The following is a 15975-nucleotide window of genomic DNA, read 5'->3' as shown; positions in this document are numbered from 1 at the left end:
TATGGCTCTGGTGGGAATTCAAGCTTTGTCATACAGGAACTCATCGTATAGTATTTTTATATTTTTCAAAAGATAAATCTCCAGAACTTTAGTGTCATTTGGAAAAAGATAAACAGCAGCTCAGACCTTCTCATATTATATCCGTCAATTACCTAGACCTAGATCAAGCATATGCTACCACATATTTCAAGTTCAGAGTAAATCTTTATATCAAATCAGTCGTATCCAAAACTCGGGAGAATTCGTGGTTGAAAGCTAGGTACTTGAAAGGAATTACAATAGAACAACTATTCACCATTTCTAATTAAGAGTTTATTCTAAGTCCTCTTTATTTTATTCAACTCTTAAAAATAAATTAAAGCAAGCTAGACACACCTTTTTATTTTGTTTTCAAATTTACTAGATCACACATTATTACTATAACTATATATATTTATTATGAGGATAACTTTTTATTTTGTTTTATTTATCAATTTTTTTAACTATTGAAAAGAAACTAAAATTAGAACAAAGGGAAAACATACTTATCTGGATACACGGGAGTGCTTCTCCCCCAAGCTAGCTCTTTCGGTGAGGGTTTGGTGTTGTAAGTCCTTTGATCCAGACTTCTCGTGAAGTTCATTGATCAAGTACCTCGGTTTGTTCTAAAGATGAAGATTCTTGTGATGACGCCTCTAATGATGATGTCACCTTCTTCCGCCAAACCCGTCTTGGTTTTGAGTTTTGATTTTGGTTTGACAGGTTCAGAACACTTGTAGAAATTTGGAGAATCAACTGACTCTCCCATACTTTGCTTGAAACATGTCATGCTCATAAAGACAAGGTAGAGATCAAGTGCATGGGTTCTGTTGGTGGAAAAACACCAATAAAACCAAAACTTTACTTATTCTTCTCTAGCCTTAGGCACATTGAACAAGATAAAGTTGATGTTGTGTATTTTGTTCACTTATGTCATGGGTGATAAGATCAAAAGATTTAGTATGAATGTAGCATTTAAATACATTTGGCTAAAAAGGTTGAATTGCTTAACACATAGAAGGATTGTCTATCTGTGCATAATGTATCACTCTTTACAGGATTATGACTATCATCTTCCAGAGATAATATGTGCACTTTTTAGCTGATTTGGTTAAGACTATGAGCTCAAGAAAGTGGTGCTAGGAACAAGTTTAAAGAACTAAACATGTTGAGTTAATCAGATTAGATTAAGTGAAATTGTAACTAAAACATGCTTGTTTCTTATTTATATTATGTGCGTACCAGAATCAAGGAAAAACTTTTTAAGTAATGACCATTTATCTTTGGATGTTACCTTTGTCATTGGAGCGTAATGTCACCATATGACAAAGGGTAGATGACTCATGATGGTCCTTCCTATTTGCTTGAAGTTTTTCTTGTTTGTCTAGCCTTGCAGTACGAGTTGTTCATGAGTTTCTTGTCTCCTAAATTGCACCTTTTCTTTCTCATCCTTTCGTCATGCCATCTTTCAGCTCTTTGGTCTTTTAACACCTTGTTAGACCTTTTGCCTCACTAATTGTTTTATGCCTGCAAAGGATTAGTGAACAACACATACACGAAGGAATATACAATTTTAAAACATAGGTTGTTTGTCCATAATTTTGTAATTTCCCTCTATGCTAATAAAAAGATGGTTTTGGGATTACTTTAGTATAGAGATCATGTTTTATACAAGCATGACTCAAGGCAAAGGTAACTAGCAGCAAAAGTCAAAGTGAATGAACTTTGGTACTTACAGTTCTTTCATCCACGTTGAATGAGGTATGTGTTCTTACATCTATAATGAATGAGTTGTGTCTTGCTTCATCTCTGATTTGAAGTCATCTCATGACTTACCAATATTGATGTGAGAGTTTCCTATAGGGGTTAGTCCACAAAATATCCAGTGCCTACTAAAACATACTATTGGTTCAAAAATCAACCTAGACACCACATCTAATTTGATTTAGAAAGTCATTTTAACTTAAGCACCACGCTTAATTTAGAAGCCTTTAGAAGTAAAATCAGTACACCTTTTGGTTCAAGAATCAAACTATACACCGTGTCTAATTTAATTCAGGAAAACAATTTAAACTAAGCACCATGCCTAATTTAGAAGATGTAAGATCATACTCCAAACCTTAATCATACTATAGTAAACAAAGGTAACATGAAAGCATTATAGAGATTTATTGAAATAGAGATGAAAGAGAATAATTGTTAGCAAATTGAGCATGGCTTAAAGGTAGAGACAACCAAGATAAATTAGCAACATGGCATAAGATTTTTCAAAGAAGCCTATCCCCCAGGCTTGAATTTCGCAAGGTAAAGTCAAGTTTGGATGGATGTGATTTAGTGTTGCATGATGATTGGTTGAACATACCTTGGGTTGTCATCCTTCATTCTTTTTGTTTCAAACCTGGAATGGTTAGTGACAAAAATATCCGAAGGAATATTTTTACAATTATGTTTTTATGCTCACTTCACAAGGGCATTATAGCATAAAGTGAAAGCTCATGTTATCTCCTAAAAGTGCTTGCTTTAGGACAAAAGCTCGTCCTTGAGAAACCTTCTAATTGCACTCAAGTTGGTGAAGTGATTCCCCCTCTAGCATCAACCTTTGTGTACCTATCTCAAGATTCACACAATGAGATCTGCAATATTTATGATAAACATATGCAACTACAACCACCCTTTCAAAGTCTTTATGAACAAGGAGAATGAGGGGGTTGAAGATCTCATGTGTGGCAATGTTGGAGAGACCAATTAATTCAGGAGATTTCTTATGCGAGCATGGATTTGATGAGATGTTCATAAAATAACTTCCATGCTCGTTGATGTTTATCTTCCTTTTCAAGCTCTAAGGGTGTTTCTTCATGAATGTCTATAGGCGGAAACATTGTCTCCATCATTCCATGCCTATGACATTCATTGGACGTTTTATTGTCCAATATTTCCCATGGATTGGTGACTCTCGGGTTGATCTTGTCTAAGGCCTCCTTCAAACTTGGATGAGTCATGTTTATTAAAGAGATTGATTTAAGCTCACTGTTTAGATCTAAGCCAAGTTTGGATTCTACCCATAAGGCTGCGTCCTTGTCCATCCATTTTTTAGCAAAGGCATACAAGTTCTTAATACATTCCAGCCATTGTTGTTGCTCTTTTTAGTCATCCTTGTGGCCTTCATGACTCCCATTCTTAGGGTGTCTTGGTGGATTTCTAGGATCATCATGAGTCTTAGAAGAAAGAGCGTAAGAGGGATCATCGGGGTCAAAGATGGATTGAAAATGTGTTCAGATAAGACATCTAATGTGGACATAGAAGGGGAGATGATAGGAATGGCTTCTAGATGGATCAGCTCTCCTTCTACGGCATTACTTGAAATGCCATCCTTGAATTCATCCCAATGTCCTATATGAGAATAAGGACACTTTAAAGAGATTTCTTCTTTAGAGGATTTGAATTATATTCGCTCGAAGGTCTCTTATGTACCAATAAGCTTTTCCCAAAATTAGCATTAAAAAGATCCATCCTTAAAAGAGATTTCCAAAGGTTGAATTTCTTCTTCCTTTGGAGGATTTTAGGGTGTTGATGGTTCGGGATTGACAACTAAATCTTGGGATTGGAGTGGTTGTGATTTGGCTATCAAAACTTTCTCTTCTTATTCGAGAGATGATTCCTTCTCTTCCTCGGGGAGTTTATTATGAATGCTAGTGCATGGAGTCTTTCCACTAATTCTATCAAGCATAGCCCTTGCTTCACTAATAGACAAATGAAGGAAAGCTCCTCTAGAGGTTGCATCAAGGGATTCCATGGAATCCTTGCTAAGACCCATATAAAAATATTGAAGAAGTATAGGGTCTTGAATGGCAAGGTCTAGGCCAGTGACGATGAGTTCACTAAAATGATCCTACGATATACCAAGAGATTGTTTTTGTTGTCTCAAATTTAGAACCTCTTTCTGAAGGCTAACCACTTTAGAGATGGGAAAGAAACATAAATAAAATTTAGAGCATAATGTTTTCCAATCTCCTTGCATACTTCCTACTGTTTGACTGTACCATTGTTTAGCTCTTCCCGTCAAAGAGAATGGAAACAACTTCCATCTTAAGGTCTTGTCAGACATGCCAGTGATACGCAAGCATGCACATATCTGTTCAAACTCTTGTAGGTGTGAGTATGTGTTTTCATCGCCTTCTCCCAACAATGGATTTATCCCAAATCAATTTTATAAAACACAGGCGCAGCTTATAGCCAGGTGTTAGGATGGACTCTGGAGATTTTGGTAGCTCTAGGCTTGCGCTCGTGGGTTTAGTATATTAATAGATAGGAGTGGAATCCATGCTAAAGGACAGCATAGATGCTACCTAGGAGGCGGTGGAGAACTGACATAACAACGGGAGGCTGACATGGGGGGGCCCACAGGTCGGGCGGCCTCTAAGTGGGGTTGGCTGGCCCCACATGTCATAGACACGAGCTCCGCTTCAGTGATTCGCCTTCTGGAGTCTTCTAGAGTCTTTCCACGTCGATTACTCGGCGGAATTCCATGATTTACTTTGACGAATAGGTCCCCCTTGACGGTTTTCTGGATAAACCCTGCTGAAAACACAGATTCACCAAAACTCGTGGAATTTATTAGTTTAAACCCATATACCTATGTTTGGTGATGCAATTAAGTATAAATACAGGTTATGTTGATAGTTTATAATTGATGTTAGTGACCGTCAACACAAGTATGAGAGCTCTTAGTGAGTAGTGGCTTAGCCAATTATGTGCCTAGTGATTATAGTGACTAGAATTGTTGAATAGGTGGCTTACAACCCTTATAGAGCTAGAGCAAGTTTGTATTTCGCTATTTATCATACTAATCAAATTGCTCTAGTGATCTTGTAGATTTTTAAATAGGCTATTCACCCCTCCTCTAGCCATATTAGGACCTTTCAAAGGGTCTCTCCTCATAATCAACTAATGGCTTATTTCACCATCCTACATCATGGGATCTCCAATCACATAGGAAAGGTTACCACTCTGGTAGAATTTCACGTGGGTCTCAAGCATATCTCACTCGATACACCATCTATGAACTGATCTACCAGATTTTTAGATGTATGGACATAGCCCAATGCATTTACTCTAGAATTACTCAGTTTTTTGATAGATTTCAATCACCTCTTTATATAGATGACTTCATATTATCTTTTAGAGTTGTTTACTTTGACAATAACTGTTTAATTATCAAAGTTCAAAAAAAATGAATGGCATAGGTTTTTCAACCATCGACAAATCAAAGTGTAATTTATGTACTGTCAACTCCTTCTACTACTCCTCTTGTCTTCTGCTTCCAAACGAGAAACTTAGAAATCTTCAAAGCAATGTATTTTTTTCAAACAAATGCCATAAGTCAAGTGTGACCTATTTTTGATTGAATATAGGATCATAGGTTTTGTGGGATTGAAATTAAAATTCTTCCCAAAAGACTATTTTAAATACTTTGGCCAAGCGATTTTGCTCTAAACGTTTTCCAAAATTTCAAAAAAAAAATCAAATAAATTCATGATTTGAAAAGGTAGTATTTTATCATGTACTCCCCCGGTCCGAAAAAAGAGTGTCACTTTTGTTACAAATCTGGACATATGATTGTCCAAATTCATAGAAAAAATGACACTTTTTGGGGGATGAAAGGGCTAATTTTATAGCATATGTATTATGGTGAAATGCAAAGTTCTTTCACAGAGCACATATAAAATAAGGTTTTAAATCTGAAATTAAATTCAAAAGTATTCAAACTATGCTCAATTTTTTTATGAATGCAAGAACGATGCACGTCAACTGATATATATGCTACATAACATTTTTTAATACATTTTTTTGGCTGTTACTGTTATACACAAACAATGAACCGAATCGTAAACAATAGGCAATTCCGAGCCCGAGCCCATATGACAGCGCAGCTCGGAGGGTCAAAACGGTCATCGCGTCCGACCTGGCCTCCCTCCCTTCTTCTGAGTCGTGACCCCACCCACCTCCACCTGCGCTGCGCCCGCCCTTGTCTTCTTGTTCACCTCACCAACCTTTCCCTTCCCTTCCCATCCCAACCGCCGACTCGACTCCCCGTCTCGCCGGACCCTTCCGACTCGCCTCCGGTCCGCCCATCTGCTTTCTTCCGAAGAAAAGGGAAAACAAAAGGAAGAGAGTAAAAAGAGTCATGCGCTGCCCTGCGCCCCAGGTTTGATCCCATACTTCCTCGATTTCTCCCTGTTGTTGTTGCTCTGTCTCGATCCATGACCTCAGCCCCTCGCCGATCTCTCCTGTCCGTTTGGCTGGGACCTCGGCGGCCCTCTGATATGCCGGCCATACTGGCATACTGGACTGGAGGGGGTTGCCTATTAGCACTAGCAACTAGCAAGCTCCAAATCTGACTTTCTTGCTCTGTCTCTCCATCAGTAATTCCCACCAATTGTTGAGTTAACTTCAGTTCAGTTGCCAATTGCCATGTATGTCAACTCCGCCTAATTCAATGCCCCCTGCGTGCTTCTTAACTTTTAATAACGGGATCAAGCGTCCGTCCGATGGTACTTCTCCATGTATTTTCTGCCTATTCAGTTAATGACATCACATCAAACTATAATAGAGACTCCTCTACCTTTTCCTTCCCTGCTATAACTTACAACGCATTCTTCCTTAGCCTTATTACTAGTACCATCAACACCTCATAGGCATGAGTACGGATTACAGGAAGGATCCTAATTTTATCAACAAGTAAAAAGGGCAGAAATTTTGCTGTCAATAATGTTCGGTACCATGCGTAGATTAGTTTGTCCTAATTACTTAGCACACCTGTGTTTGTGTAATTATGAAAAAAGTGGTCCCTAGACTTACAACTGTCTCTTGCAATGAATTAACTACTCATTTGTTAGCAAGTTGAGATTTTGGAGTCATGGATAATTTTATGAGGTCAGATTTGGTGTATTTTAAAAAAATAATTCACCTAATGGAGAAGTAATACTTCACCACCAGCTCATGTGATAGCTCAGTAATGTTGTTTATCTCGTCACAAACAGAGTATGCACTTCTAGCACTTGCATATTTGGATGGATGATGTATATGGACGGGTAGAGGTCTTCCCCCAATACTTTGTACCATCAAAAGAAGCTATGGAGACTCCTGATGGTCTATCAACAAGTAAGAATAACCTGGATAGTCCACCAAGGTGATACTTGTGGCAAAAGGAATTCTGTAGCTGTACCCATTCTCTGCTTTTTGTGGGAACAATAACATGCTGTTCTTCTCATGTAAACAGTTCACATAGGCGTTCCTGGACTCCAAGACGAGTTAAGGGAGCTGCATCCATTTTGCATTTATTGTCCATTCCCCGCATAAGATGGTCTACGAGCAATGAGGATGATGACAAGGTTACTGAATAATCTATAAACAAGTTTCTCTGCGTCCATATCACAATAATCATGATTGCTCTCTTGCAACACTAACAATTTTCATTGGTAGCAGATTGAATTATCCAGAGCTGAAGTAGAGACTTTACGAACCGAAATAGCAGAAGCTGAGGAAAGGGAATCTCACTTAAAAGCTCGGTATGATATGTGCATTCTGTTGAAAAGTCCATTTCGAGAAGTGGAGATACGCTGATGATATTATTTGCACTTGGTTAATGTTTTGGCCTTTCAGGTTGGAAAATATTGATGAAGTTTTGAGATATGCACGACTTTCTGGCTATCTCTACATTCGAAGTGTATGAAACCTGTGCCAATATTTGTTCCTTTTGCTTCACTCTTGTCAGAAGCGTTCAAAGCTAATGAGTATGGAGTTTTGGTTTATACACAGCGATGGTCCCAGCTCCCTGGAGAACCACCTATATTAGCCGATGCTGATGTGGATGACTGGCTACCTCGCTTTGTTGCTCTACAAGGGCAGTGTTTGTACTATTATCTGAAATCTACAGGTAAATTCTTCTTTTCCCTTTTTGGCTATGGTCCAGCCGTCCGGTCAAAGATGATATTGGTGAATGGTGGCATACGAATACTATGCACTTGGATGTTAGCTGTTAGTGAACTCGTGACATTTCTATGTTTCAGATCTGAGCCCACAAGAATCTACACTGTTATGTGATGTTGTTGAAGTAGGGCAGCTTCCAAACTTTGTGCCTGAAGACGAAAAGACGAGATATGCGTTTTACCTGTTGACCCGTCAAGGGTTGAAGTTTGAATGCTCCAGTACTTCCGAAATACAGGTAACAGAGTGCTACTCTGAAATGCAGAAAATAATACGTGCGACAGAGACTGATTTGCATTGGATTTGGTTATTTTCCAGGTTGATTCATGGGTAAGAGCACTGTCAAGTGACTGCAAATTGCGGGATGGTGCTGGTGATGATAAGACGAAGACGACTAGTAGCCAAGTAGAGGCTGGGTCATGGTAAGCGATCCAACATGGGTTCCAATCCCCAGGCAAGACAAGAATGCCCCCTGCGTCTTTGCATTGACCCCAGCCAGATGTATGTGCAGTGTACAGTAATCAGCTCCAGCTGATTCTTTTCTTTTAATTTGTTAGACCGATCGAGAATGTGATGCATGTGTATACAAATAGGCAATGTACATACATGCATGTAAAGGAAGCAGCATATGTAGATGCAACACGAGCAGAGGACATGCGTTACAGATTTCCTTGCTCGTGATATTTTTCAACGTTTTAGGGTGCAATTGATTTTTTCTGTATCAAAAATTTGGTCGTCCTTTTGGTAGACCTTGAAGATTTGCATATTGTAAGGGCATGTTTGGTTCACCTAGTAGCTCCTAAATTTAGTAGCTTTTAGTTTCTTTAGTAACTTTTTTGTCAAATACTATGACTAAATGTGACTAAAAGGACTTTAGTCCTCTCTAGTAACTCTGGAGTGACTAAACCATTTAGTAGCTCCTAAAGTTTAGTAGCTCAAACCAAACAGGCCCTAACTCGACAAGTGAGAAGTCATTTTAACTGGGAGTACACGCGTCCCATGTAATGTCAGTCTGCACTACTATGCAGAATGTACCGGCGGTGGAGAGAGTCCCTGTGTACAATTGAAGCAAAGTTGACCGAAGAGAAGAAAGGAACCCAAATTAAGCCCATTAATTAATGACATTGTATACTTGAAGTATATGATTGAGTTCTCTCCGTATCCGATCCTATTAGATTGTATGGCTAGTTAGTTTCCTTTCCTTTGTACTACCACTAGTAGTACGTATTCATTTGATGAGCAACCATCAAGCTCGGAAAATATTTTTAATTTGATGAGCAACCATCGAGCTGGGAAAATATTTTCTTTTTGCCAAGGCTTGGAAAATAATAATGACAGAATATATAGCATATTACTACTCTCAGTCCCAAAATAAATCAACTTAAGTCAAAATATCAACTTTATAGCGAAGAAAATATTAGCATTTGTAACGCCAAAAATGAAATAGATTAAAAATATATATATTACGGTGTATCTGGTGGTACTAATTTGATGTCATAAATACTAGTGTCTTTTTCTAGTACAAATTTAGTCAAATTTTAAATAGTTTGACTTAAAATAAAACAACTATAGAAATTAATTTATTTTTCCGGATGATGAAAATAGTATATATAGAGAAAGATGGGCCTTTGCTGTATCCAACCCACCGGATTCATTCATTCATTCATATATAAGAGTAGCTAGCTAGTACCTATCCAGACAAGCCAGCGTCGACCCGACCATGGCCGCGGCTCCTAGGTCGTGCCTCAAGTTCGCCGTCGGAGCGTCTATGCTGGTGCTGCTCGTCGCCGCCGCCCCGCCGCCGGGAGCAGCCGGTGGCGTCACGTTACACGTCGACCATCGCCAGGTCTGTTGGGCACTTCTCCGGCGGCCGTCCACTAGCTAGGCTTTCCTCCCTTAATTCTGTTTTTGTTTTGTTGATCGAGGAGGACAGCGGGCCGTGCAAGCGAGAGGAAGCAGCATTGCAAGTTGGGTCTGGCTCTGGCCTCTGGGTGAGATGAGATGGGATAGATAGATGAGCACGTACGCCGCGGAGGACGATAGGAATAGGATAGGCCGCTGAGCTAGCGTGCAGTAGCGGACATGATCCACGCCTTGAGGCTTGAGGCTGGCCGGTTGCCCATCATGCCGGTCTGGGGACACGGCGGGCGCGCGAGACCAGTATGGTGGCGGCCGTGGCGTAGCTGCTGCTGCTCCCGGCCGGCCTGCTGGTTGTCACCGCGTCATGCATGGCTCTCGTCAGCTCTCGATCGGACAGTCTCGGCAATATAATCCCCTGCTGCAGCGCCAGCTAGCTCCCCAGTCTCCACTCCATCGACGGACAAAAGAAGAGAGTGCCTGCGCGCGCTTGCTTTCACATTGTTATTACAGCAATTTTTTTTATAGCTTTTGTTGGGTGGTCTAGTATTTGCATTGACAATTGATACATATAATCATCAGTAACACACATGACAATCTATATATATAATACATAATACATGCATGCAGGTGGAGGTGGTCGTGGACAATGGCATGGTGCAGGTGTCGCTGTCCGCGCCGCAGGGCCACATCACCGCCGTCCGCTACAACGGCGACGACCAAAACCTGCTGCAGTACAACGCCAGCCAAGCAAACTCAGGAGGGTATGTATGCATGCCCTGCGCCTAATTAATAAGCTAATTCCTATGTTTTCATGTCGTTTTGCATGCTTTTCCTATAAGTCAAATTATATGGCTTCATTCGGCCGGATTTGTACAAAAATACACTATCAAGATATATAATACGAAATAAATATGCATGCACTGCATGCCAAGATAGTCTTCTTCATGGTAGTATACGAGACTAATTAACTGTTGGATCGGACAAAGTTAGACAAGTTTGATTTAATTTAGCAATTATATATTAGCACTATATATATGGACAAAGAGAACTACAACTTACAGCTGCATGCCCGGTTTTATATATGATTTATGTATGTTGATCCATCTTTTAAGTTCCTCAATCGTCGATCATTGTTGGTTGGTTTTGCCGTCGAACCAAAATCTTTGGAACTCGATCTCTTGCAGGTACTGGGATGTGGTTTGGAACTACCCTGGCTCAAATCAACCAAAAGGAATGATGGATATGTGAGTGTCTGCTGCTGCTGCTGCTGCTGCTCATTATATTTAATTAATTACGAGTCTTATATATCTAGCACCTACTAGATATACAAGTTGCATAGATGGATCCACATATCGTCTTTCCATTGATCGAGTTGATTTTGTAGCAACATAGGTGATGCATTGTAAGACTAATGAATGGTCAAATATACGTCTAAGAACTTGTGCTAATTCAATTTGACGACTTATACAAAGAATCAAACAAAGGGAGTATTTGTTACTTGTTGTATTTTTAACGAATTCTACTACTTATTATGAATGATGATGAATTATGAAGAATGTGGCGCCAAATAATGTCCATCTATATATGCTTGTGGTGCGATCATGCGTGTTTAATTTGGCCCTGGCTGATATTGAAATTTTCTTCTCTTTGTCCATGCATGATTGCAAATCTTGTTTTTTTAGTATTCTTTAATAATTAGCAGAAAGGTGAGGCATATAGTATATCATTGCAATTTTCATTAATTAATTATTGCTGATTTATGATCACAGCTAGCTAGCGTAGCGACAAATTAATATAATTAAGGGGTTGTTTGATGATACACATATTGAATGACTATGTAAAATAATACAGGTTGGATGGTACAGAGTTCCAGGTTGTATCCTCGGATGAAGAGCAAGTCGAGCTTTCTTTCAGGAGCTCATACAATCCTTCATCACCTCCAAACAGCCTCCGGCTAAACGTAGACAAGAGGTTTGTGATGCTGCGAGGCAGCTTCGGGTTCTACTGCTACGCCATCTTTGAGCATCCCCTGGAGCGCCCAGCGCTCAACATCTCCGTGGCTCGCCTCGCCTTCAAGCTCAACGAGGACAGGTTCCGTTACATGGCCATCTCCGACGACATTCAGAGATACATGCCGAGTGCGGCGGACAGGGATCCACCCCGCGGCGTGCCGCTGGACTACAAGGAGGCCGTCCTGCTGGTGGACCCCGTGGAACCGGAGTTCAAAGGCGAGGTGGACGACAAGTACCAGTACGCGATGGACAACAAGGACAACACGGTGCACGGATGGATCGCCGCCGGCGATTCCAGCAGGGGCGGCGTCGGCTTCTGGGTCATCACTCCCAGCAACGAGTTCAAGAACGGCGGGCCGCTCAAGCGGGAGCTCACCTCCCACACCGGCCCCACCTCCCTCTCGGTAAGCATGCTGATGCTGCATGCATCTGTCGTCGTCGTCTACTCTGTTCGGCTGGTGGTGACCACCATCCAATGCAATAAGCAAATGTCTGCCGGCAGGTGTTTCTAGGGTCGCATTACGCAGGCAAGGACATGATTATCAATTTTGATGAGGGTGAGTACTGGAAGAAAGTGCTGGGCCCCGTCTTCGTCTACCTCAACTCCGGGCACCACCCGCTGCACGCCGCCGGCTCCAACGACGACGATGTCAACAATCATCTCTGGGAGGACGCCAAGGCGCAGGCGCAGGCGGAGGTGAGCAAATGGCCCTACAGCTTCCCTGGGTCGCCGGACTTTGCAAAGGCAGGCGAGAGAGGTTCCGTCACAGGGAGGCTCTGGGTCAGGGACAGGTCCTACTCCAACGACGACAAGCAGCAGGCAGCAGCGATGCAGCAGCCTGAACCTGCTGCGATGGCTTATGTCGGCCTCGCCTCACCTGGCCAACCTGGCTCCTGGGCCACAGAGAGCAAGGTATGTATGTAGTAGGAGTATATGCATGCATCTCGACATTTTTGCTACATTTGTTGTGTCAATTCAAGATAACATCCCAACGATGCATGCAGGGGTATCAGTTCTGGACGAGGGCCACATCGGACGGCAGCTTCAGCATCGCCAATGTCCGTGAAGGAACGTACAATCTGTACGCATGGGTTCCCGGGATCCTTGGAGACTACATGCATACCTCGCCTGTAACTGTAACCATAGCGGCGCCAGCAAGAAATGCCACCGTCGTCAACCTCGGTGACCTGGTGTTCGAGCCTCCGAGATCAGGCCCCACGCTGTGGGAGATCGGCGTCCCGGACCGGACGGCGGCGGAGTTCTACGTCCCCGACGCCGACCCCAAGTACGCCAGCAGGCTGTTTCTCACCAAGGACAGGTACCGGCAGTACGGCCTGTGGGAGAGGTACGCCGCCCTGTACCCTGTGGAAAATGGCGACCTCGTGTTCACGGTCGGCAGGAGCAACCACTCCAGGGACTGGTTCTTTGCTCATGTCACAAGAAGAATCGTCGTGGGCAACAATGAGACGACGAGGACGAACATAGTGCCAACGACATGGCAGATACGTTTCCATCTGGACAGAGTGGTGGCTGATGGCACCTACACGCTGCGCATTGCTCTCGCAGCTTCTCACATGTCCAACCTCAAGGTGCAAGTGAACAGCGGCGGCGGATCCGTAGCCGGAGCCGGCGCTGACGCCGGAGGTGGAGGAGAGGTGGTAGCCCTGAATCTGATGGGCGACAACAACGCCATCGCGCGGCACGGCATACGCGGCACGCAGTGGAGCTTGGACATGGATGTCAAGGCCCACCTGCTCAACCAAGGGCACAACACCATCTACATCAACCAGACAACTCCCTACCAGTTTGCCGGGGTCATGTACGACTACATTCGCCTTGAAGGCCCTTCCATTTCCATATAGCTAGCGCTGCCCTCTCACCTGTTATACAGAATATTGCTCCTTCCAGTTTAAACTATAAGTCGTTCCGATTATTCTAGGTATGTTATGTATGTAGGCATAATGTATATCTAGATACGTAGCAAAAGCTATGTACCTAGAAAAGCCAAAATAACTTATAATTTAGAATTAAGGAAGTATATGCTAACTAGAGTAGTCGCTTGGATATATAACTTGACTCAAGATCACTGTTTTGCATTGTACTCTCTCTAGCTTTGAAATCTCTTGGGGGGGCAGCCCATAAATTTGGCAAAGGTCTAAAGATATGACAGTAGCTTTGGACCTTTGGTTCACTCGGACAGAGCATGTCCTCGTTTTTTCTAAAAAAAATATATTTGGCATGTATTCTTTATAGCAACTTTTACACTATCCTATGACCCAAGAGGCTTGTGGTCGGAGCAACTCTAACAATATCCTTCAACAAATCACGGCATTTATTTTTGATTTGATAGCTCTCCCTTTCCCACTTGAGTCAATGGTCCTCAGTCTTGTTTGTGGGAGGATGTCTTGGACGAAGTAGTCGAAGTGTGGCCGAGTCCAGTTGGAGTAGGCCGTCATGATGGCCTAGTTAGGGCATGCGAGGTGGAGGGTTGGAGACTCGGAGTCTTTGCCCCATGGCTAAAGTTGGTTGTCACACCGACCCAGTCAATGTTGGAGTGATAGGGAGTTAGGGCCTCCGACTTTGGGTCTGAGTCGTCATCCAATCGGACAAAAGGGGTGAGTCAAGGAAGGATCCTAGTCAGGACCATCTCCCTAGCCGATAAGGTTTTGGCCAGGGCGTCAGCGGCCTCTTTGTTGTGTTGGAGGACATGATGGATTTCAAGCCTATCAAATTTGTCCTCCAACTTACAACCTCCTAATAGTAGGCTTCCATCTTGGGATCCCTGCATGAGGACTCATTCATCACCTGATTGATGATAAGCTCGGTGTTGCCATGAACATAGAGTCAACGAACGCCATGTGTTGCGGCAATTCTTTTTTTTCGAAAGATCCGTTGTCGGCTTTGATTAATAAGTGAAGGATGAAATTACAGTGTCTCAGCGCGAGAGGCGCTTATTTTGCCTGGCATACACCTTTATAGTGTTTGCCCTGGCACCCCTAAAAACCTTCTAAGAAATACTTATATTTGGATATGATCATTAACGACTAGCTGAGCCGTTTGCGGCAGCACCAGCTCTAGACCTCTATTTCCAGCATGCAGCCAGTTCTTTGCTTCATCATGTATCACTCTGAAAAGTTGCTCCGGCGTTCTTGATGATCTGTTGAAAGCTCGGTTATTCCTCTTCTTCCATAGTTCCCAGGTAGTCAACATAATCATTGAACGCACACCATTTCTTGTAGCTTTTGGGCCCTTGTCTCCCATATCAGCATACCATTGGCTCATGTCTTCAGTTTGGGTCTAGTTCACCGGCCTCAGATGTGCTGCACTGATCCAGACACCCACCTTGTCCCAGATCATTATAGAGTAGCAGCATTCCTGGAAGAGATGTGATACTGTTTCTAGATTCCTTACACAAAGCTGACAGAAATAGTCATTAGGCCATTGCCTGATTAACAGTCGCGCCGCCGTCTAGATCCTATTCTGTAGCATCAACCATGTGAAGAATCGATATTTTGGTGGTGCCTTTGTCTTCCATATAATGTCAGCTGTCCTGGATGGATTCGTTCCCATGAATTGTAGTCTATACGCCGAGCTTGCTGAATACTGGCCATCGCTGGTATGTAGCTAGGTTATCTGATCATGCTGTGCCGGCTGTAGAATAACCTCCTGCAGACGTTCCCATAGCGACACAAATTCTTGAATCACCTGATGAGACATGTTGTGGTCCACATCTCTGATCCACTTGTCTTCGGTCAGCGCATCCTGAACTGTTCTATTCTTCCTTTTGCTGTGTTTGAATAGGACCGGGTATAAGGTTGCAGGTGCTTCTCCTTGCAGCCAGCGAGAGGTCCAGAAGGTAGCCTTGTTTCCGTTGCCTAAAGTCATAGTTGTTGCCGTGTTGAAGAGTGCTATATCAGTGCTGTCTATCGGTAGATCTAGACATTTCCACGGCCTGGCTGTGTCATCCCATGAATACCATAGCCAACGAAGTCGCAGAGCGCGACTGAACTTATCAAGCTCGATGATGCCAAGACCCTCATTTACCGTTGGTGTGCAGACCTTGGTCCATGCCACCTTACAATTTCCTTCTATAAGCTC

At 42.6% G+C, this 15975-nt stretch overlaps 2 protein-coding genes across 2 annotated transcripts; both read left to right on the top strand.

The window, feature by feature from the left end:
- Window positions 1-6042: 6042 nt before the first annotated feature.
- LOC136512184 (uncharacterized) lies at window positions 6043-8787 on the top strand. The gene is made up of 8 exons (XM_066506165.1): window positions 6043-6223; window positions 7059-7207; window positions 7298-7409; window positions 7504-7586; window positions 7681-7744; window positions 7837-7954; window positions 8088-8242; window positions 8323-8787. Exons 2-8 carry the CDS (start codon window positions 7089-7091, stop codon window positions 8428-8430), a joined length of 759 nt encoding a protein of 252 aa, XP_066362262.1. The 5' UTR covers window positions 6043-6223; window positions 7059-7088; the 3' UTR covers window positions 8431-8787.
- Window positions 8788-10485: 1698 nt separating this feature from the next.
- Window positions 10486-13745, top strand: LOC136512182 (uncharacterized). The gene is made up of 5 exons (XM_066506163.1): window positions 10486-10625; window positions 11049-11108; window positions 11716-12280; window positions 12379-12789; window positions 12882-13745. Exons 1-5 carry the CDS (start codon window positions 10486-10488, stop codon window positions 13737-13739), a joined length of 2034 nt encoding a protein of 677 aa, XP_066362260.1. The 3' UTR covers window positions 13740-13745.
- Window positions 13746-15975: the final 2230 nt, after the last annotated feature.

This window comes from Miscanthus floridulus, chromosome 16, assembly GCF_019320115.1.
Source record: "Miscanthus floridulus cultivar M001 chromosome 16, ASM1932011v1, whole genome shotgun sequence".
NCBI lineage: Eukaryota > Viridiplantae > Streptophyta > Magnoliopsida > Poales > Poaceae > Miscanthus > Miscanthus floridulus.
This window is presented reverse-complemented; position numbering and strand designations above follow the sequence as displayed.

Coding starts and splice junctions, on each gene's coding strand:
- LOC136512182 (XM_066506163.1), top strand. CDS start 10,486: ATGCAGGTGGAGGTGGTCGTGGACAATGGCATGGTGCAGGTGTCGCTG. Junction 11,109..11,715: donor CCAAAAGGAATGATGGATAT/GTGAGTGTCTGC, acceptor AAAATAATACAG/GTTGGATGGTACAGAGTTCC. Junction 12,790..12,881: donor CCTGGGCCACAGAGAGCAAG/GTATGTATGTAG, acceptor CGATGCATGCAG/GGGTATCAGTTCTGGACGAG.
- LOC136512184 (XM_066506165.1), top strand. CDS start 7,089: ATGGATGATGTATATGGACGGGTAGAGGTCTTCCCCCAATACTTTGTA. Junction 7,208..7,297: donor AACCTGGATAGTCCACCAAG/GTGATACTTGTG, acceptor TCATGTAAACAG/TTCACATAGGCGTTCCTGGA. Junction 7,587..7,680: donor GAATCTCACTTAAAAGCTCG/GTATGATATGTG, acceptor TTGGCCTTTCAG/GTTGGAAAATATTGATGAAG.